This window comes from Nanorana parkeri, unplaced genomic scaffold (assembly GCF_000935625.1).
Source record: "Nanorana parkeri isolate BGI_ZX_2015 unplaced genomic scaffold, ASM93562v1 scaffold148, whole genome shotgun sequence".
Lineage (NCBI taxonomy): Eukaryota > Metazoa > Chordata > Amphibia > Anura > Dicroglossidae > Nanorana > Nanorana parkeri.
This window is the reverse complement of record NW_017306416.1, coordinates 491,073-515,699: the sequence shown is the minus strand read 5'-3', so window position 1 is coordinate 515,699 and position 24,627 is coordinate 491,073. Positions and strand designations below refer to the sequence as shown.

Below are 24,627 nucleotides of genomic sequence, written 5' to 3'. Positions count from 1 at the left end.
ATAGATTTTTATTTATGATGATAATAGAGCTGTGTGAAAAATACAATTTAAATGATAACAGGATATCTTCCGAAAGCCATTGTCCTAAATGTTCAACTAACGATGACGTTTTCCGCACTGTACTAAAGCTGCTGGGAGCTTTTCGAGGCAATTATGTTAAACGAAGAGATGAATGAAATCCCAATTTTGGGCAACCTCCAGCAACAAAGCAAATTAGGGGCCCACTTTTTCATGAAAAAAGTGTTTAAAGCAAAATAAAGATATGTCTCAAAAAACCCAGTGGGATCCCAAATTATTAGCAGTATAATGAGTGTGCACTCATTCATGGCATTCATATTAAACATAACCCGGTCCTGTGGATTGAGGCCAAAAATAATAAAACTGCAACAGAGTCTCAAAATATCTCTTAAGTAGCTGAAATAACTGGATACATGTCAGACCAAACAGGGACAACCTAGTGCTATTTGTAGAAGGACTACAAATCTCAGCATGCTGGGCATGTCAGTTGGCCTTCTGTTGCAAATGCCAAGGTAGATTTTTGAAAATAAATAGGTTGTTTTAATCAGTGGATGCACCAGGAGACTATCTGCAAGGGGATTTCATGATTTTACTAGGTTTGTAGTGGTCTTTCCTTAGGGGCATGGGTTTCTGGGTGGATTTGCCACCAAGGATTCGATCTGCAAGAAGACTGATTGATCTCCTTAAGTTTGCAATGATTGGAATTAAGGCGTGGTTTCCACAAAGGGCACTATCTGCCAGAGACTAAATAATTTGCTAAAGTTTTCCTTTGTCCAATCTTTGGGTGTTGGGAGTCTGGACGTGGTTTCTACCAGGGACACTATCCGCATGGACATTAAATGACCTGTTTGTGTGTATGGGCCTCCTCTTTGGGTGCTGGGATTCTAGAAATGTTGCCCACAAGGGATATCATCTGGATGGAGACCTGTCTTTTTTGTGTGGATCCCCTCTTTCAGTGTTGTGGGCTCTGGGTGGGTTACCATCAGGCACACTATCTACATGAAGATTGTATGTGTGTGTTGTAAAGTAGCCACCACTCCAAGCTCGCTCCCATGATGGACTACAATCTCACATTTTGTTTACTCATTTGTATTGAGATCGTAGCCCATCACAAGAGTGAGCTTGGCACGGTGACTACTTTGCAACACACACAGGGACCATGGGGAACAGAAGTAGCCACCCTCCAGAAGGAAGGACAGTGTCAGCACCAATCAGAGATGATTTGAGGATCTACAGCTGAGTGATACACAAATAAGACACATTTTTGTTAATAGTTAAGGTATTCAAATTTATTTTTAAGATTTAACTCCTAAGTTTAGTGTCCCTTTAAGTGCAGACATGTCCAGTCTGCTACTATGGCAAGTGGCACCAAGAGCAGTAGACAAAAGATGATATGAAACAAGCATTCTTGACAATATGGAATCGAGTGACAAAATGGTTGCTACATCTATAAGTTGTACCTTCTTACTTTCTGGCTGAATACAGAACGTCTAGGTTGCCATTTCCAGAATACAGTTCACCCCTTGCACTGTTCCAACCCATTCTAAAAGTAGTTTGTTTTTTTTTTATTATTGAGACATTCCCCAAGTTAAAAAGTATTTATATAAATCTATTAATTGAATCCATACAAAATGTGATGTCCCAGCCACATAAACCATGCGTATTTAGTTTACTAATTTGTATTGAGATTGTAGTCCATCACGGGAGCGAGCTTGGAGCGGTGACTACTTTACAACACACTGGGACCATAGGGAACCTCCAGAAGGAAGGACAGTGTCAGCACCAACTCAGAGATGATTTGAGGATCTACAGCTGAGTGATACACAAATAAGGTACATTTTTGATTATAGTTAAGGTGCTTGAATAAATTTTTAAGGTTTAACCCCAGACATTTGTTTGCCTGATGAAGGGACCACATGGTCTCAAAACGTTGCTAAGCAATGTGACACTTTCATGGTCAATAAAGAAGATTGACTGCAAAAGTTTTTGGAGTGCGAGTGACTTTCCACATTCTCGGTAATAGTTAATGTGCTTGAATGCATTTTTAGGATTTAACTCCTGAGTTCAGTGTCACTTTAATTAATACAGAGCGTCTACTGCTCCTGCCCCAGCCTGTGATTGGAAAAAGAAGGAGCAGCACCACGCAGATGATGTCCATTCTGTGCTCTTCCCTCCTTTAAGCATGTTTGCAGACAGCAAAATGCAAAGCAATTTGTTTTAATTGCAGCCCTTTGTGGTTCAGATGCCAATAGTAAGAAATAGGTGATGGAACAATGTAACTTCCATATGCATGCATGGGAGTTGTGCCATCTGTATCCAACTAATGGTTGAGGACAGATGGCACCCCAAAGAAGACCAAGGAATGACAGCACTGGCCACGAGGTGACAAGAGGGAGGTTGGATTTCACACCACTGAGGGAAGGCCAGTAAGTGTAACCAGCTGGCTTTTCCTTTCTGGCTTGAGAAAGAGGCAATGCCTCAAAACGCGTAACCGCTTGACACTTCTTCCCACCCAGTGAGACAGACCTCACAGCTCTTCAGTGGCGTGCCTTCTTCCCGACGAAGGCTCCTTTTAGCACTCGACACATACAGTGCCCAATATGCTCTCGACTGCTGCAGCATTACACCATCCTCAGCACACAGGTTTCTCCTCCAGCTTCTCTCCTCGCGCTCCAGTCTCCAGAGCAGATTTTCTCACATCTGCAGGTGCAATCAGTTCTTCATCAACAACCAGAGACTCATCTATCACTTCCATCAAACAGTGAGTCACCCCATTTCACATATGATTTGTATATATTAAACTTAATTCCAATTTGTTTATTACCAAATATGCATGTATAACTGAAGTGTAGTAGCGCTTCTTTTTCTCATTTTTTTGTCCATTCTGTATACAGGGTTCCTCTCCCTGTTAATGGAGCCAGCACACCCTATACCATCAATCCCATGTATTCACTCACTCAGCATCACATGATTCCGGTAAGGGGGACGAGTTGAGGTTGGGTGGTTAGGGAATGCGACCATGTTTCATGCAACACTCATATTTGTGGTGTAACATGAAACACGGCCACATGTATTCTTTTAAGAAAGACAAAAAAAACATTTTTTGGGATGATCAATATTGTCCCCCGAGATTGGCCCACCTGGAGGTACCTGCTGAGGTCATAGAGTTCCCATAAGCGTGTCATTCTTTTAGCTGAATCAGGTAGAGATTATCTAATGTCTTTGAGTTACCTAAGACAACTGCTTTCCTGCTAGCACATCAAGCTCTTTGATTCAGTACATCACAAGCTCAGTGCCCTATAAAATATTGCTGAGACAATGCTGACAAATTAGGTCAACTCTGTAGCACCATCTGGACCCTCCACAAATTCCCTTTCCTTATTTGCTAATTTTACAGGATTAGGCAGTAAGTTAGTTACTTGCCTCAACCATTCCTGTTTGATCCCATCAAACCCCATAATGACTAATAAATGTTAAGTAATATAATTAGGAACATGTACAGTCTTACAAATGATTCACTGAAACAAAAAAACGGGCTCAAAGCTATTCTTTCCAGCATTGACTAATGTACTATATTTCAAGCAATTGCCATTTTGAATAGCTTTGCATTGATGCATAATACAGTTATTACTTTGCAGAATATAGTGCTTCAATATTTCAGATTCTGCAATAACTTGTACTGGGGTTTCTAAACAGGAAAAAAAAAGTATCCTTTTGAAATATAAGCATAGAATACACATGATGATACATTGTCACTTTGGTCCTCGAGCATTAAAGCTTGGCAGCAATTTATTATTTAACATATGGCCGGAGCAGTTCTGGCTCAGAAGGCTGTACTGGTTGTGCTGTATGCAGCGTGTTACTAAATTGAGATGTTAGACGGTATGATCCGTTAACTATTTATGAGCTCTGTAGGAAAGGATGTCTGGCTCATACAAGCAGCTTTAAAAAAATAGAAGGAAGGTATAACAGGTTGTATGTCACGGGAGGTTGAAAATGGCAGTAAAAGGTGGCAAGTTCCTTTTCTCTATGCAGCTAGAGTTGCCAAATATCTGTCTGTCCATCTGCTACATTGTTTGGCTACTGTATGACCCATTGTACAAACAAAGTCACACACAAATATAAAACCCCTCCAAGGCAGAGCAGCCCAAATGGGCTGGTTAATGGTCAATGAATCAAGTTATGATGACTTGTCTAGGATTTTGCAAAAATAACTGGACTACCTAGATGTACAAAGGGGTTTGTTTTTTCTTCCTCTGGACCAGATATAGTCAGGTGACGTCACAGACATCAACATCACCGGACTCCTCCCCCCTTCCCTTCATTAGCCAACCGAGCCACTTGGGGAAGGGGGGAGGAGTCTGGTGACGTCGATGTCCGTGACGTCAACGGATCTCCGACAGGACTCCCAGAAGCCGGCGGAGAGGTGAGTGATCAAAAGAGTTTTCATCGATCAAAAATGTTAACGATTAATCGGGTAATTAATTGTTAATTTCCACAGCCCTAATAGTGTATTAATATATATTTTTTTCCATTTTAAACCACAAGGTGGAACTCCAGTCTCTTTTCATCCGTTTTCCAGGCTATCCATATCTGCCTTGAAAAACTGCCAGCCAGTTTACCAACTTATACATAAAAAAAAAAAAAGTAAAATGCATCCAGTAATTTGTTACTGTAGCTTCCCTGTAAAATGGCCAGTTTTTAAACACTCTCTCACTGTGTATCACACTGTGTATCACACTGTGTATCACAAGAGCAATCATATCTGGAGACCAGCATTGTAATATTTAACTCATTTTTGCATTAATATAAAATGAGTTCCATAGTTAAAAAGAATATAGAGAACTACAGGGCTTTTTTTTTTCTTTTCAATTTGATACTGTTGTGCACCCTTAGTAGGTTGATTTACTAAAGGAATAGAGGCTGTTCACTTCACCAGGTGAATGTTGGAAAATAAAATAAACCTTTGTTCACTGTGAATACCTGTCCATGTGTGAAGACAGTTAAAAGAAAATAAAAATGTACATTCAGTTGCTAAGTGAACATTTTTTCTTCTTCTAGTAAATCAACCCAATGATGTAAGGACAGGCTGTTGAGAAGGCAACAACACTTTAGAGTGAATATGACCTATGACCCTTGATTAAAGCTGAAATGTCAGGCTAAGATAAAGTAAATGAAGGTAAATAAGGAGGCAACTAAATATGTTAGAGAAGTAAGCCTGCACATTTATAATAATATAACAGTAAATATTCTAATACTTACATAAGGCCAGTTGTGGTCAGTTCTCTTTAAGTAAAATCACATATGCATAATAAAATGTGTCCTTCAGCAGTTAATGACTGCAATTTTCCTTATTTGGCTTTATTGTAATTTTTTATCGCTCCTATTTCTTCTTCTTTATTATATTCCACATAGCAATGCATCATTGCTTCCCACATTTACCTCTCCCGAATTACCATAATGTTTTCCTTGTGTGTTAATAATGTTGTAGCAGACTTCACATTAAGATCTACTTTACTAATTAGATGTGGGAAGGCAGGATGATTCTTTCTGACAAGTAAATGGCAAGGCAATGAGATCCAGGACTGCCGTGAAATCAGCTTTCTCCTAATGGCAGCTGATGACCCGCTGCTAACTGCCCTGTTCTTGGAATGAAAAGACCTTTGGCTGGGTAATTGTATTGATCGCGAAAATACTGTATTTGGTACATAGTAATTAGGCTGTGTGTTTCTCAGAGGCTGATGTTTTTTTTTCTTTCCGTTTTTACAAGAAAGAGTTGAAAAGTTTTCTAGAAATAAACCTGACATTTATTGTCCACTCTTATACAATAGAATGATGTGTGTGTTGTAAATGAAAGCCGTTGGGTGCTGGTGAAAAGTCTTAGGCAAGGGCCACTCAAATAAAAACCTTCAATAGGCTCATTTAAGATGACTGTGCTGATTGAAAAAATAATAATAAGCAAAACAGTGCATGTGAGGGCTTGTTCACACCAAATCCAGTGCGTTCCAGCATAGTTAGTGGCTGGAACTCACTGGATCGCATAATTCAAGCCTCCTTCATTCTGAGGCGGGAGAAGACGTAAAACAGTAATGCCTGCAGTGCGGTTCCATTGCAAAAAACTATTTTTGCAAAATATTTTGCAAAAGCACTGCACTGTGGGCATGGCTGTGCCACGCATTCTGGTATGGGCGATCGCACTGTGGGTGGGGTGTGTGACTGCGGTGCCATTGACTTGAAATGGACCACCATGCCCCCTCCAAGAATCCAGGAGACTTGACTTATGTGATCCAGGGCGTTCCAGTTACTAACCGTGCTGGAGTGCACTGAATATGGTGTGAGCAACCCCTAAAAGAACACAGTTAATGCTGACCTATCTTAGGTATATAAATATAAATATGTTAAGCCTGCAAGTGACTTGCTTAAGGCTACTCTTTCCTCTAAGCTAACTTACTATTATAAGTAATCAGTGTAATTTAAAGAAGAACAATGGGGAGAATTACTATTAACCCTTGCAGTGGGGCTACCCCCGCCCTTCAAGGGTTAATTGCTCATTTGTGTCTAGGGAGGAAAATAAAAAAAAGCTATATTCTCCTGATCCTAAGGAGCCGGTTTGCTCTTAGACGGTCCCTTGAGCCTCCCTCCCCCTCCATTGGAGCGGACCAAGGTCCCATAAATCATCACGTTCTATACACAGTGTATAGAGCGTGAGGATGTCAAGGGACATTCCATTGCTGCAGAACATGAGAAGAGAGGCTTGAGGGAGCACTCTAACAGCAGGCCGGCTCCAAGGATCGAGTGAGTATAGCTTTGTTATATTCCTCCCTAGACCAAAACGAGCAGTTATCCCTTGCAGTGTGAGGGTAACACCACTGAAAGGGTTAATAATAATTTGATTGATTAGGAGTTCTGACTTAATTTTCCAGAACCCCTGTGCAGATGCAGCTGCTCTTACATGGAGCGCTGTAGTTCTTTCATGCATTCTTGCTGCCTATTCTGGTGCAGAGGAACAATAACAGGTGTACAAAAAGTAAGGTTTGTCCACGTTAGCATTTGGAATGCTGTTAAGAGCTTTTGCCTACTTTTTGGCTTAAAGGAGAACTATCACTCACTCATCCTCAAAGTTCGAGCCGACATGTGACAATGAAACTGTCACACGTTGGCTCAATAGATCGGGAAGTGAGCGAACGCATACTGTCGCTCGCTTACTTCTCGATCATGTCCCTGGGGGGGGGGGGGGGGGGGGGTAAAGCTGGCTCTGCCTTTATATAGGCAGAGCCCACTGTCATTCATGTAGCTGGGTGGATCTCGACAGTAATGTCGGGATCTGCCCCGGCGGCATTGGTCTCAGTATACCTCGAGCTGTAGCTCGCTATATACTGAGCTTTGGGTCATGGGAGGACGCTAGTATATGTCCTCCCATGACCCTTAAGAGAACTATGGGGAAAAACACTTACCCCATAGTTCTCTTTCAACTTGAAGTGGTCTTTAAAACTGATCAAGCCCGCATATCATTCATATAATCATTCATTCATTCATTAATTTATACATTTGTGCTATAACTCAGTGAAAGTCATTGCTTCCTGAAGGAACTCCCTCTATTCTGCTTTGTCATTGCCCGCATCCCATTGTTGCCTTGTATCTGTCTCTCTTGCAACCTTATTACTCACATCCAAGCGGCATGTGCTTTGGGTTGGCTAATCTATCTTTTCCCACCTAATTTTGCTTTTTGGATGGTGTTTGGCATTCGATCTTCAGTCATCCGTTTAATAATACCAGCCCATTTTAGACGTGAAAATGCATACTATCATTGATTATCTAGCAGCTTTATATTTTTCATAAAGCTTGCTATTATATCTACATCTCTGTATTCAGATACACTTCCATATATCCCCCTAAGCAATTTCCTTTCATACACATCAAGCCTTTCCCTTTCTGCTTGGTCCAACATTCAGCTGCATATGTCACAACTAGGTTTATGAGAAATGTACACAATAAAAACAATATATTGCAGTGCCTAAATAATATAGATAGATGATATAATATACAGAACATTAAGTGTATTTCTAGACAAAAATACTTTTTTGGGGGAGAGAATGAGGAAAGGTTACACCATCTGTCATTTTTTTTATTGCTATATGTGTCTTCACTGGGAAGATGCACCCCTCTATTTTTACTGGTGACTTATGTCACCTAAAAAATAAGTGAGGGGACTTTAGAATTGTCCCCAGATCAAGGGCTAGGGGAGGTAAAGAGAAATCTTCCAATGGGCACACCCGTTTTGGGGACAACTGTCTAGGAGGGGAATTGCCCTAACTTTGAGAGATTTTCTCTACCATCCTTGGGACAGATTAAAAGGAAATGTCCCAATGATACACAGACAGCAACAAATACATTTATAAAAACTCTTCTTTCTTTTTTTTTTACCATACATAAACTTTAACACGCTTAAACCGAACACTCACCCCCAGAAAATAATGTTAACTGAAAGAAAATGTTACACCAAAGAAAAACCCATACAATATTTTCAGTACCTTGCATCTATTTCCAATTTTGAATATATGTTATATTAATGGGTTTTGTGTTAGTTTGTATGTAAAAGTCTACACACAAAAAATATAACTTTTTAGGGAGTTTTTACTTATAACAATTTTGGTAAAATAAATTGGTAAATGTGCAGGAGTCAATGAGCAATGAGACAGGTGGTTTTTGCTATTTTTAAGGGTGTGGTGGGCTTTAAGTGGCTTCTGATGGTTAGGGAAGATCCTTTAAAATACCCTGGATCTGTCTTCTTTAAGAAAACTGTTTGCTTAATGCACCAAAAAACATGTACAGTGGCAGCTATCAGGAAACCTATTGATTACCATGTCAGCAATTTGATAATGGCTTTGATCACAGTTTGTGTTTATCAGCAATGTAGGCACTAACATGGTGATCACATGGTTTTGTTGTTGTTTTGTTATACAAAACCATGTCACAAAACGACAAATGCTAGCATATTCTTAGTTAACCTTTAAGCTAATTTTGCCCTGTTATGTTGCATAATGAGAATAAAGGGTATATTCTGCAATTGTAAGAAAAGACAAGATCATTGTTTCCATTGCAAGAATACGTTTTGCAAAATCAGATGTTATTTATTATTCCATTAAATATTGCTCTCTTCTGTTGGATGATGTTCTGTGAGATACTGCTGACAGCAGAAAAGGGTATAAAAAAAGGGTATAAGTATATTAAAAAAATGTAACCACAAAAAAAGCAAAGTGTTGGGTTTAATAGCAAAACTGAGCCTTCAAAATGATTAGGTATGTGAATAGAATTTTATGAGACATTTATCATAAAAATAAAATAACAAACACAGTTAATATCTCTCTGGTACAGCTTTGTGAATTGACAGAAAGGGCAAAAGGGCAGTAGAATTCATTATTGGTAGTTCAGTAAGAAATCATGCTTGATAGAGTTCTACTTTAGACCATTTGGTTAAATATGAGACATATTTATGAAACATATTTCAGCATCTGTGATGCAAATGGTTTTCTTACTCATTGCAAACAACTAGGTTGGTATGGTCTGGTAGCGCGGGAAACAAAAATCAGTAACTGATTATAGAAACTTCAACCTGTCTGGAATTCAGTTACAGTGTATACAACTACGACCCCCTTGCCTTTTACCAATTATGACCATAAATCACCAGGGGTATGAGAACTTAATACAACCCAGACAAAGTAGCTGATGTAAAATGTTTTAAGTCATTTTGAATTTGAAGGATTCCAAAAATGATATTTGTAAGATGTTAATGAAATAAGATACAGATTTGCTGGCTCTTCAGTGTTCCCACCTTACACACTAGATCAGCCTTTCCCAACCAACAATTCCACTGAACACCCTAAATCAGCCTTTTTCAACCAACATTTCCACTGAATACCCTAGATCAGACATTCTCAACCAATATTCCCACGCTAAACTCTAGGCCATCCTTTCTCAACCAGGGTTCATTCAGAGGTTGCTAGGGATTTCCTGATAAGTGGCAGATTAATATCCTGCTTGACGGTTCCTATACACTTTTGAGTCTTCCAAAACCAACATCACTCTGCAAAAACAGTGATGCAGGAACTGTGACCACCAAGGTAAAGGGGCACTACACTGACCGCCAGGGTAAAGGACATTCTTCCTCTGACCACTATTGTATCAGGGCATTCTTTGCACCTGATACCACCAATGTAAGTAAGTATCTCTTCCTCTGACCACCAATGTAAGGGAGTATCACTTCCACTTATCACCAATCTAAGAAAGCACCTCTATACAGACCTGCAATATAAGGGGTAACGTTTCCACTGACCACCAGTGCAAGGGTCTGTGCTTCTTTTCTAGCCATTTTTGTTATTTATTTCATGATTTAGAAGAGGAATATTAAAAATGATCTGTTCTGGGTGTCACACGTGCTAAGTAAGTCAACCTTTTGATTCTTTTTCTTTTATATTCATATTTACAAATTACCAATCACACTAATGTACTTTTATAAATAGATATCATCACTTTTAGCAGGGTTTTCGAATGTCATGAAGATGTATGTACAGAACTCACCGCGGCAATGCACTCCTTCATCGTAGCCATCACTGCAGTCCAGGACTCCATTGCAGAGCTTTGATAGATGGATGCATGTTTTGGTTCCAATGCAAAGGATGTGATTTGAGGGGCACTTATATACTATGTTTTCCTGGCCTGAAAAAGAAAAACAGAAACAAAAAAAATATGTATTAATTGAGGGGATCATAGTTTCAGAGATGATTTGAGGATCTACAGCCGAGTGATACACAAATAAGCTACAATTTTGTTAATAGTTAAGACACTTGAAAGCATTTTTAAGATTTTAGTCCTGAGTTTAGTGTCACTTTAAGGCTTCGTAATCTACAATATATAACATTTTTGTTATGAAGTCTTATATGTGTTTCATTTTATGGGCTCCATCATGTGCTGTTGTCCTCTAAACTACATTAGTGTTGACCAGTTTTGTTGGCGTGTGTTTTGTTGTTATACAATCTGAAGGGATAAATTGGCTAATGCTAGAACTCACAGACCTGCAACATGCAGATTCCCAACAATGGGAGCAGATTTAAAAAAAAAAGAAATATGAACTATACAGGATTCTGTAAAACATTTTTTTCTGGTTTGTTTTTACATTTTACACCATTTACATATTTTCAGTCTTTTATTTAGCCTTATCCGTATTCACTGCCTACAAAGCGGAGGGCTGAAAAAGAGGTCTATCAAAAAAAACAGAAATGTTTTGGCCACACATTACACATTGAGAACATGTTTTGTTTCTTTTCTTTTAATAAACGAAATAAAACACATTAACACAATTTAAAAATAAAAAGAATAAATCACGTACAAGAAAGGCAAACCTTCAACCTGTGCTGAAATGCTTTAGCACTAATGCATTATGTGCTGGCGAGCTGATAACTGTCTAAATAGCAAAATAAATATTTGCACAGATGTTGATGTAAATCAGCTGTCGTAGTATAATGGTGACAGGAAGAATCAAGGTTAACGTGTAATTTGTGCATAACCATGTAGAAAGGACTAATTAAAGGGAGAGAGTTTAATGCTTCAGATGTCCCAAGGCAACCATTGTCTGGGGTTTCAAGCTCTCAGCTAAAATGCTGACACAGCCGCACAGTGCTGAGTAAGACACTTCAATGAGGAGCTGAAGATCCCAAACATGTTCCTTTAAGTCAGCGGGGAAAATATCTATCTCATGAAGGCAATGGATAGAAAGGATGTTTCTGTATTATTATCTTAAACTTATATATGTACAGTAAACTATGTCTAGCTAAAGAGAAACAACTGAACAGTAAAAAAAAAATGAATACACTTTAGCATATATCCAGACAAGTGTTAACCGCTAATCATCAATTACAAATTTGCAGTGTTTCCTAAACTATGGGTCAGCACCCTAACCATCCCCTCCACTCTTCCCAACCATGCTCACACCAAGTACTTCTCTAGAGTCTCTCCCATCCTTTGGAACTCCTTACCCCAACCGGTCCGGCTATCTCTTACTCTGTCTGCCTTCAGGTGGTCCCTGAAACTCATCTCTTCAAGGAAGCCTATCCCACCTCAACCTAACCACTGAACTATCACTTTTACAAAAAATGGATTCCCAAACTACTACCTCCTCTTGTATCACTTGCCCCTCCCTTTTAGATTGTAAGCCCTCACAGGCAGGGCCCTCCTTACCATCTTGTCTTTATTTGTATTGCAACTGTAGTTTATTCCTTATGTTGTAAAGTGCTGCACAAACTATTGGTGCTACATAAATTCTGTATTATAATAATTTTGGCTGTGAACATGTTTACGATGGGTGTGTAGTAAATGTAGCCACTGTCTTAGATTTAACCCATATACAATGCAGTTAATATATCACAGAGAGCGGTTTTACTGGCTAAAAACGTAATAAATATTCATTCAAACTGACATGATAGCACGTATGGGGGACTAGAACACATGCGAAGGGTAAAGGGAAACACAAGACAAGATTGTGAGCTAAGGAGACCTCAACACCAAATAAATATGTCAGACAGAATGTATGATTTGTTTCTCCCAGCTTTACTAAAGCGTATGCAATGTGTTATATCCCTATTGTTAATTGTCTTTGTTTGGCTTTGCTGACATATTGGTAAAGCTTTTCTTCTTGTCTAAGTTTTCTTATCTAAGTCCTTTGATTACAAAAAAGGCTAAGCAAAACAGCAGAATTCTTTAAATGTTCAAGAGGGGCTCATTGTTAAAGTGTTTAAAGACTGGTCTGTCAGCCTAAAATCTGGGTCTGAACGTGCGAATTGTGTCCGTCAGCGACTAGTCAATGTTAGGGCAGAACTGAGAGTGGCAAGACTGGTACAAGATCCAGTGACTCATTACCTGTCAAAGTCATGTGACTGACCTCTTCCCCAACCCTTTCTGCTCTGTTAAGTGATATAGCACCGGCTCCACGCAGTGGCCTGCCTTTTATGAGTGGGCTGTAAAATGCAGAGTCACAGTTAGTGATATTCCCTTTCAGTAAAAAAAAATGGATCCATGACCAATTTGCCTACCTACTTATTTTTTTTTTGAGGGCATATAGTTTTTTTATGGGTTTAAATGCCTTGTGACTATATTATCATAAATTGACAAATCAAAAGATTGCCATTAGGAAAAAATGGAGGCTGATGACTTATCATGTGACCTGCTTCCTGGCTCTCTACACCCCCTGTCCACTTTACTTTTGATAAAATGGAAATAAAGAACAACAGAGACTGTGGTTTGGCAGCCGCAGAGCGTAACACTTTACCAGGCCTTCTTAAAAGTTAAAAACACAGAAACAAAACCCAGAGAAACAGCAGAAAATATTTTAATTTCTTTCTTAGCTAATTAACTACTCAAAGTGCCTCCTTTTTTTGGATGCAAATAGTTGCTTTGCTTTTTTGTGTGACTGTGAGTGAAGTATAAATTATACTGTGTCAGGGCGGCATCTATAATTAAACGCAGCATTACCTACGGTATTAGTACACATGGAGATGAGAATGCCACATTCGCCACCTCTTCAAGTTTACCCACCCTCACCACTAAACCCTTAAAACAGGAACCAAAAAAAAACAACTTCTGTCTCTCCAGCTACAGCAAACAGCTTTGCTCAGGGCTCCATCTCTTATGGATATTACCTATACCCTTGCCGCTGCATTATCTGATGAAGTTGATTAATGACTGTAATTAAGAAAAAATAGCACACTATTTAAGATAGAAGGGCTAATCTATACAACTAACGCTAGCATCTCCTCTTTTTTTTTACATTTTAAGATCAGATTCAATTAATTCTGGAGACTTTAATGAATAATATTTAAATTAATTATGCCATTAGCTCTCACTTATGGCTTTAATAAGGCAAGAACTTCCAAAAATGTGAATTAACCTGTTTCTGACAGATGTTTAAAGGATACACTCCTGTGACGCATGACAGGTTTGCATCTCACCTGCTCTGGAAATATAGAGTGTATGCTGAGTGGCTCCTAGCTTTTACCTTGGGACTCCTTGTCTGCCCCTGACTGCACTGCTAGCTAAACTGTTATAGAAGCAGGTATACATGGCTGTTGACTGACCCAATGGTAAATGTAATTGTAGACTGACTGTATGTTTGAAGGAAAAAAAAAAAGAAGAATGAGGACAAAAGTCCCAGGAGAGAACCAATTTGGTGTAGTAGTTTAAATGATATGGTAAGATATATTTCAAGTAGGTTTTTGTAAGATAGATGCCCAATACATTGGGTGTTTGCCTGACATCCTGTTAGAATGTTGAGCAACCAGACAATGTAGGCTTTCGGGGAATATGTCTATCCCCACACAGGTGCTCATCTGTGTGTGTTGGGTGTCTGGTCCTGTCACACTCAATGCTCATCAGGGTGTCTTTGGTGGTTCAAAGCTTTTTAACTGGGATGGCCCGATATGTTGCAGTTTTTCCATTCACAGTTCCTGTAAATCAGGGGTGGGGAACCTCCAGCCCTCCAGCTGTGGTGAAGCTACAAATGCTATTATGCATCTGTCTCTGAGAGTCATGCCTGTGGCTGTGAGAATCTTGCAATGCCTCATGGGATTTGTAGTTTCACCACAGCTGGAAGGCCGGAGGTTTCCCACCCTTGCTGTAAATGGATCCATGAATGAATTACAAGGCTGTGTGGGTGGAACATCACTGCAAATGCAAACAATATACAAAATACTGTAAAGAGAAGAACCCCCCGAGATTCAGGTAAAGTGGGGGGATTAGAGGAAGGTGGGGGGGATTAGAGGAGGATGGGGGTGCAAAATGGCACCATGTTTCATGTTACACCCTAGATGTGATATGGCAGGTAGCTTTTAAGGGGTACATTGGATAAGATGATTCGAATCTCCTCTATGGGATAAAGATGAAAATAATTGACTTTTACATATTCTCTGTTCTATTTAAAATTCTCAAATACAAAAATGAAAGTTTTGTTTTAGGCATACTTCTAAATGTACTCACATTTTTTGTGTGAGTGCATGTGTTTCTGCTTGTATCGATGATAATTTTTTAATTTTTTTGTGAAACTGCATTATGGCCTTTCCATTATTCCAGATTTTTTAGGGGGGGCAAGGCTACCCTCATCATGGCATGTTAAATGCATATGCATCTCAGCAGTCTTGTATTCTCTTTCCATGAAATACACCCATAGGATCCTTGAGACTGCATACATTTATTAGGTGAATGATATAACCTGTCAGCGTTAAGGACTTTTTGCATCTAAGCTGGTCACATAACATACAGCTTTCTTTGAAAAACTCCATATTCAAATACAAATCATAAACTGAAGTTTTTAGACTCTGCAAACACTTTTTTATTCCTTACTGTGATGAGTCAGGATGGCTAAGAGCCAGAGGCAGATTAATGCCAAACGGAGCCCTAGGCAAAGTAGTAGCTTGGGGCCACCCTGCTCCAATCCCTAATTATTGTGCAACTTTTTGGCTTATGAACGCACTCACATATAACTAATATTCATCCCTACTTGAGGATTTTATAGGATCAGGAGAAACTGAAAATGTTTTTTAGTTTTAATTAAATCATTGAGCAAAATAAACAATTAAGCAACAACAAAATATACAATCACTAGGAATACCACTCACTGTGCATGCCCTGTTGAGAGAGGGGAAATCTCTTTCTTTAAAACAAGCCCATGCTATATCCCTCTCTCCAGTAGCTCATAATCACCTTGCCTTCACTCCCGCACCACTCTAGCGTGTGTGGCTCACTGTAGCTCAGTGATTGGTCCAGTAGTGTAATATGGGGTTAGGGTCATAATCCTCAGCCCTGTTTAGGCTTCAAATAAAGCTACTTGGAGTTTTCAAAGAAATTATGTTCATTACATCTGATTAATGTACAGCACAGCAGCAGGGGAGTGAAACAAAGGTAAATATAGGCTTCTGGGAGGGCACCATTAAAGTTAACCTATTGATTTGTCCTACATCAGCAAGGCACGAAGTAACTTTACAGTGATACTAAACTCAGGAGTTACAGTATATCTTAAAAAAACAAAAACATGTATCTTATTTGTATATCACTAAGCTGTAGATTCTCCATTCACCTCTGAGTTGGTGCTAACATTGCCCATCCTTCTGGAGGGTGGCTACTTTTGTTCCCCATGGTCCCTGTGTGTGTTGTTAAGAAGCCACCGCTCCAAGCTCACTCCAGGGATGGACTAAAATCCCATGTTTAGTTAGCTAATTTGTATTGAAATTGTAGTATATAATAGGAGTGAGCTTGGAGGGGTGGCTACTTTTGAACGCACACAAGGACCATGTGGAACAAAAGTAGCCACCCTCCAGAAGGAAGGAAAGTGTCAGCACCAATTCATAGATGATTTGAGGATCTACAGCCGAGTGATACACAAATAGGATACATTTCTGTTAATAGCTAAGTTACCTGAATGCATTTTTGAAGATTTAACTCCTGAGCTTATTGTCACTTTAAGCTGGCACCACAGCACTGAAGACTGCAGGTCAATGATCAGTAGATATATACGGCAAATTCAGTTAAGGCAGCTGACAGCAGCTTGAAATGTGATCTCAGCTTGTTAAAACCATTTTAAAGTGGACCTTGTCCACTTCTCCACAGCATGTTGCTGTCAATGGTGAGGTTGACACAACTTGTCTCTCATTAAGCCATGTATTTTGAAACAGGGCAATCACCGACAGCAAATAATTTCCCTGGTTTAGGCGTTCAGCATACACTGCTGCCCTTGAAAAAATTGTTAATAGGATATATTCCGGGATCTAAATAGTTCTCCCTTTAGAACGAATAGAAGCTCTGTGCCAAGACAACATTCTATCAGAAATGTTCCACTATTTGAATAGCAGTCAGCGAGCAAATTAATTCATTATTTATTCATTAGATTATCTTCATTCTGTGTCCAGAAGATCACACGATATCCGATCTGATGCAGACAATTTTGGGTACGCATATGATAATCTTTAAGACAAATACACCTCATCAAAGCAAAGTAAAAAGCAAGATGTGCTTAGAACAACACTGATACTGCAGCTTTAGGGTCTGCCTACACTGCTCTTTGATAGCGTCAGAACTTTTCTCTACATACAAATCAATGGGAATGCAAAAGCAGCTTGATGCAGCTTGGAAGGAGGTTAGTGAAGAACAAATGAGGTCAGAACTAGGTGAGAAGCATCTGTGATGGAATGAACACAGAAGTGTCTCCAACTGGTCTCAAATGCTAGCAAAAGAATTTGAGAGCATGTAAACCTTTAATCATCCTTCACTATCTAAGGTGTGGATTCCATAGAGTAATCATAATCTTTCAAATCATCTCTTACTCATGTTTGCAGAATGAAAGCTTGGAACATAAATTCCTATCCCTTATGACTTGACTCTCTCTGTTAAAATATGGAAGAGGCTCTAACCCTTACCCACTCTGAGAGCAAAAACAAAAACTATAGGCTGTCTTTGTCTTCTTTGAAGAGATTTCCCCTCCTTGCCTGGTCTAGTGACCACTGTTACTTAAAAAGAAAGTGAGGGAAATATCACCGATGGAAACCAAGAGATTCTTCTAATATATATAGCTGTACTGCAGGCAAAATGCATTTTGTCCAAGTACAAGAGCAATGTGTATTGATATTTGATATGTCCTACACATACAGTAATGTGCAGTAATCCAGATTGAAACAATTCCTGCACTTTGCTATGTGTAGAAGCTTCCTGTAATAAAGACTGGTCACTGCTCCTTGTGCTGAGTGACTGGTCTTGTATCCACCCCCCCCGTAGTAGGTGGGGCCTATTGGGTCCCTTCCATAGCTCTATCCAGGCTATGTGCAGCATAGTAATGATTTCCAAGCTACTTATACACAGTAATGTCTGGATGTGCAAAAGATTTTAGTGCACAAAAAACTGGATTTATATCTTTTGTGACTTATTAGGAATATGTTTAAATGAAAGTGAACGTAGAAAAGGAAAAACACAAACTACATGTCCAACATTGTATAAAGTAGGGAGTTAGTCATCTAGACAGTTGCAAGAGGAGTACTCAGATTTGCAGTGAAATCATGTTTATAGCCTGAAAAGAAAACATGGGCAACAGGTTGACCTAAAAAAAAACTATACATTGTACAAATAGTAAGAAATCCTACACAAACAAGTTATTATATATATACAGGGCTCGAAAATCCACTCGTCTGCTCGTCTGTGACGAGCAGACAGTGGAGCCCGACGAGCAGCTTCCAGGCCGGCCGTTGTAATTACACGGCCGGCCGTGAGCTTTACAGTCAAGCGATCGAGCTGTCACTGCGGTCCTTATATTGATTTATATAACAGGAAAAAATTATTTGATTATATAAGCATTGATCTAGTGAGAGATAACATGTATAACCACCTATTTGTTTAGTTATTACACATTTTGTGTACGGTTTCCCAAAGTATAAAAAGTTACTTTTTTCTTATACAAAAGGAAAAAAAATACTATTTTTTTTAGCAACCACTCAAACGTATGTGGCTTAGATAGAAAAAAAACAAACACTAACTGACAGCCCCAAACCTTCAATGCTGTCTGTTGTAAAGCAGAAGTGCCTTGCCATATGTCTTTTCACCAACCAAGCCAACCTGATCTCACAGAACAACCTGCAAAAGTAATTTAAAGACTACTGAATTAGGCTTATCATGTTCTGCAGTTGCAGATAAAACTGTATAATGTACTCTGGAAGCATCCAAAACATAATTAGAGCACAAAATAGCCCTTGTAATAGGCATCCATTACAGAGATGGGATTTAGATCTTTCAGATGTGTTCTGTGAAAGAGCAGGAACAGTCTTCAAGCATTGTTATATGTAGCAAATGACAGAACATGCCATATCAAGAGCAAATCAAAGGCAGAAGCGATCAAGTTGTTCTTTATTATACTCTAACAGGTTTCCTTATCTGTGTCTCCAAAAAAAAAAAAAAAAGTACCATTTTAACCCTTTTATGTAATTTTGTTTTCAAGGAGGAACCCTGTTATTATGGAAGCTGGTAGTGTCCATCTTGCAAAGAAAATTTCTGCTGTTTATGTTCTTTTTGGGGAATTATAGTTGATAGCATGTTAGAAGACATTACGAAATACTAAAAAACATATTTTGTATATTTTTTTACAAGATAATTATAATCAAACTTGAAATTTTACTTTTCTTTACAAATGCTGGAGAGTTGAACTACCTTGGGACTTTATAGGTGTGATCGCCTTACTTGATTTCCTGGGACTTCACGTCTGCTGTGGCCATTACGATGGGTCCCTAGACTCCCTATTCTGTGTGTTGGACTTTTCTTAATTCTTCTTTTATGCAAAATTCAATGAGTTTTAAAAGGTAGCACAAACATTCAAAGGTAAGCCATGTTTCCAATGCTGAGTATTGACATAAGCAGAGCTGAAATATAGGAAGGAAGTGTGATCACAGCAACCAGGAGCTAAGATGATGCCAATTTATGACTGATTCTCTCTAATATCCCAAGAAAGGACTCGGTAGACACAAAAGTGAAGGAGTATGTAGTGTCAGTTTTATATATCAAATAATTATAGAATTTTCCAAGGAGTGCCCATGCTGTTGAAAAGTGCTTAAGCCTTTTTTTTGTGGAGAATGCACAAGGAGGACCTTGAAACATAGGTGGGAACACCATAACTCCCAGGTGGAGAAGAGCAGAGCCTGAAATTAAGGCCAGGAGATCTTACTGTAAGGGTATCCAAGACTTAGAAATAGTCAGAACTGACTAGTGTCCACTAGGTTCTACTTATAGCTACATTTCATTGCATCTATGTACGGGCTGTAAAATCCACAATGTGGTATGTAGTAATACAAAGATGTATAGCAAAGAGCGGATAGTGATATCCACTTTCCATTATGAATAAACCACTAAGTCTATAGATAGCTTGTTTCATGATAAGTCACAACATAGCTGTACTTTGAGAGATTGCTTCACCAAAAGTTTGCCAGAGACCACCCAAATGGTCTACTTTTGGGTATTGGAAGAATAAACACATCACCTCCCTGTCCCAGAGTGCAATACGTGGCACCAAAACAATTTATCTCCAGGAACAAAACGTTGTGAGGTTGTGTGCCTATGCAAATGCTGCAAATACTGACCACCAGAAAGTAATGATTTCCATTGGAATTTCGAGGACTCTAGTGTAACTCTAGGATAAAGAACGCCCACTAGCCATACCCAGCTATGAATTGACAGATAATTATGCCTGATTTTCAATAGTCGTTTCACTTTGACACTAGAACAAGTTTTCATGAGAGACGTGTTTGTAAGCCAAGATTTTTTCATCCCATTACAAAAGCAGGAATTAAGACTGAAATAAAATATAGTTTTGTTGTTCATTTCCTCCATCGTTGTAAGTTTTCATGCAATTTTACTGCAGTTTTAAACGTTTCCCTTTTCCAATTCCTTTTTCCCTGGTCATTACAGCAATGGAATCAAATGGAAATGGTCTCTGAATTTTTTACATAACTACTACTGAGTGCAATTTGCAAAGATAGTAACCAGCAGGAACAGCAGGTAGATATCTTCAGAATGTTGTATTTTTAAAACGTGGAAAGAAAACACAAAGGAACAAAAAAGATAATGCAGATAGTCATGTGGGTAAAAAGATACAGAAACATAACCTTTACTGCATTACACATTCCTTCCTGCTTTCAAAGCTTAATGGTAGACAGCTAAATACGCAGATTAAATACATGTACTGCAAATCAATTAGTTTACCTGCCAATTTTCAAATTCTCTCTTTGCTACACAGCAAGGCCATGTCTATGTCCTACCCTTCTTACTGAACAATGAAGGAGTATCACCAAACTGATGAGGCCACCTTGTACTCTTCCGTTCTGCAAAAATATTTACAGTGACACCACGGTGGAATGGCTTAGAGTGCCAGACAGGGAGTTGCAATAACCTTAAACATATTTAAACTATAAATGAGTGTATAAAAATACATTGAAGGATGTTTATTGATTACATAAATAAACTTAATAATGCTTTTTAAATTTGGCTGGAGTTCAGCTTTAAAAAGAAATATATGGGTTTTTTTTTATCTACATCATAATGTGCATTCTCCATACAAGTGCTTTCTTTAGTTCTGGTCCTTGGGCATATAGTGGACACCTTCAAAATCGTAGTCAAAGTACTTCTCTGGTCCTTCTATACTGCACTGGCTGTTCACCCAAACAGCTGGACCATACCATATAACAACATTACTGCTACATCCTATTTACACTTGTTCTTGCATGTGCAGATCAAAGAGTTGTCCTTTAATCTGCACATGACTTCAGTTAAAGCAGCATTACAAGTCCAAAGGTTGAAGTCGATAGACCTGTGTCTTTATTCAACTTTAAATACTATGTAAGAAGTAAACAAATATATTTTTGTTAACCCCTAGTTAACCCTAATTAGCCCTGTGTCTCTTTCTCCCCATAGCTATTATTTTTTTGCCTTTTTAAACACTATTTAAAAAAATAAAATAATTTGTTTTGTTTATACATTTTTCTAAAATAAATAATTGCTTTAAAAAAAGTTATTGTTAATTTGCAAATATATTTGCAATATTTCTGTCAAACATTTAATCTAGAATTAGACAAATTATAAATGTACAGTATATATTTTCCGCAACACTAGTTGTTTTAAAACTTATACTGGTCAAATTAGAAAAAAAGTGTGTTTTTTTAATTTTGTTTTCTCTTTTTGTTTACAGATTGACATTATTGACAGACGAACCCCTTGCTGTCTTGAAAAAAAAATACCTATGCATTACTTTATCATTATCTTAAGTAATGTCAAAGTTATAGTCCAATCCAGAGGTCCATAGTAGAAAGGTAAAAATTGCTTAGTTTCATAATGGGCATACAGGTGCTGGAGCCAAAATGGTTAATAAAGAACACTAGTTGATTTGATTTTTCTTATATCACAAGTTTACTTTAAATAAACCAATATGTACTGTATGTCTCCTTGAAGGATGGTGACTCTGCCTTCAATTCATCACTTTAGTACAAATCGCATTTGGAAGCCCCAGAGTTTGACCTCTTTCATGGTGGTATATATAAAAAGACCATTAAGTCCTGTTTGATAGGTAATTATTTGCTTAGTGATCTGGTACTTATAGTATGAGGAATTCCCAGCTGATGCAAGGGATTCTATTTTAAGACAGCTGCTCTCCTCTCCAGCGCCACTAAAAGTATAATCAATTCATGAACAGATAGATAATTATTTGACAGTTAAGCACTGCAATTATGTCACTTGTGCTTCATTATGTATGTGCCCGACCCTCAACGTCACCTTTTCTTTGGCTAACAAATTTTAAAGGGAAAATGTTTTTTTTGTAAAGTGCAAATGTAGGAATGTAGTATTTCCCCTAAATTATTTTTGTTCTTTTTGTGATCTGTCAGTGTAGATTTAGTCAGCTTAGCTGTGTGCTGGCTTGTGTCCTCTAAGTATGTAGTGATTATTCTCAGTCACATGTTGTCTTGAGTTTCTCCAGCAGTGTGTGCTAGAGATAATGCTTTACATTAAGAATGTTTAATAAGTGGCCAATCAGCAGGTCTGGGAGCCTGCTGTGCATGCTGGGATAGCAATTACATATCTGAGGCACTTCTTGGCACAGGGTCTTCCCTCCTGGGCTTTTGCCCTGTGAGGATGCATCTGTGACATCTGTCTTGTCCTTAGGCCTTAGGGCCTAGGGGTGCGGAATGCTGTGGGGATCTCCGATCCTGGGAGGTGTCCCTAAGATACTGGTTGCTGATGAGGGCTACCAGGCCTTGAGGAAGCAAAGCTGCAGTTGTCCCCCACAGGAATGGTGAGTGACTGAGCTGGGAAGGACCACATGAACCTTTCCAGTGCTGTCCTGCCTTGATTTCTAAGACTGAACATGCACAGGAACCTCAGTTTGACAAGGAATCACTTATATTGAAAATAATCAGCCAATATAGCCGGTGAGAGGGATTTAGAAAGTAGAAGACCATGCAGAAGACCAAGGGACTATGATTAATGTAACTCTAAAGGTACACTGTGCTCCCACTATAGTTCCCTATTCTTCAAGCACGTGGTATTAAAAAAACCTTAAAATATACTCAAAGTGACTGCGCCCATCATTTTCTACATTAAAGGACTAGAACTTCACCCTGAGAAATGTACCTGAGACACTTATCACCAAGTAAGTGGGCCTGAGACATTCGGGATGTACCAATTGATTATCGGAGAAGCCATCTGTGCTAAAAGTTGTTACCAATAGCGCTACACATAGAAACCTAAAACCACTTCTCATCTCCTTACTCATGCAGTTGGTTCAAAGTATCTTCTAGAAATCTGCAAAGCACTTGAAAATAAAATTTTCGTAATCCCTAGAAGATCTTTGATTGGTTGCAGTGAACCTTTTCCTATTTGCCATTTTTCAGATACATGTATGAGCATTGATATTAGAAGACCTTGCTAATTTCACATTCTAACATAATGGGAATACAATCATTACATTGTAATTCAATTAAAATAGAATATTCACATTGTAACACAAAGGGGATAGAAACTTCCTGTCCTTTGTCTGTGGCCAAGCCTCTTCAGTCAATGGCTTTCGCCTTCACAGATCCATGACATGTACACTTTGCTAATGGATAATGTTATGATTTAACACAACATACAAAGAAGTCTTTATGACCATTAGCTGAAGAGAGGTTCCATTGCTCAGGTGGTCAGTGTTCATTACTCCTGAAAAAACCTATTTGTGGTTTGGAAATCTGACTTAATTAGTGTCATACATTTCACGCTTGCTCTGTGTCAATTGTTCTAATGGCTGAATATCTGTGAACTTGTGAAATTAATAGGTAGCTCTGCTTGAGTAAGATAGTAATGAATGAACAATGGGAGTGTTAATTACCTTTCCTGTGAAAGCACCTAATATAGGCAATATCCTAACGCTCAGCACTTATGCTCTCAATATTTACGTAGCTGGTGCGCGCAGGAGTCAATCATGGCCATTTCTCATGCACTAATGCATGTCTCTGGTCACATTTATGATCCTGCAAAGGAAGATTTATCAGTTATTAATTTGACTAAATCTCGATGAAATCATGGAGGAGACTAGGCCATTTCTGTTTTTTAGTGTCTGATTTTAGTTGAGGCGGCAGCATAATCTTTATGGTATCCCGATGAAAATTTGACTTTGCTGAAACTGACCATGTACAGTGTAATTAAAAACAGGTTGACTACGAATAAATATGCCAGAACAATTAAAAAAATGAATATAGGCATAGAAGATCTTTATGCAGGAGTGTGTGCAGAGCTATGGACTCCTCCCATTAGGCACCAGTGCTGTGACATGGAAGAAGGCTGATGACTGCTGTTGGACTGCTTTTGGACTTCCTAAATGTCTGGGAATTTCTATCTTCTTTTGTCCCTCAATAGACAAAGAAATAAAATATTTTTTTACCTATTATAAAGAAGAACTCTGGGCAGAAATCTGGGAGTAGCCCCACTGCAGGGGATAAGAATAATCCTGCCTAAAGTTCTTCTTTAAGGTTGGTATTGAGGGACAAAAGAAGATAGACATTCTCAGAC

At 38.7% G+C, this 24,627-nt stretch overlaps 1 protein-coding gene across 1 annotated transcript in view; it reads right to left on the bottom strand.

Moving 5' to 3' along the window:
* The window catches only part of LRP1B (LDL receptor related protein 1B), a 1,026,358-nt gene that overhangs the window by 805,602 nt on the left and 196,129 nt on the right, over nucleotides 1–24,627 (bottom strand). The window contains exon 3 of the mRNA XM_018554232.1: nucleotides 10,597–10,734. Coding sequence (XP_018409734.1) covers nucleotides 10,597–10,734 — 138 coding nt within the window. The remainder of the gene's footprint in view (nucleotides 1–10,596; nucleotides 10,735–24,627) is intronic.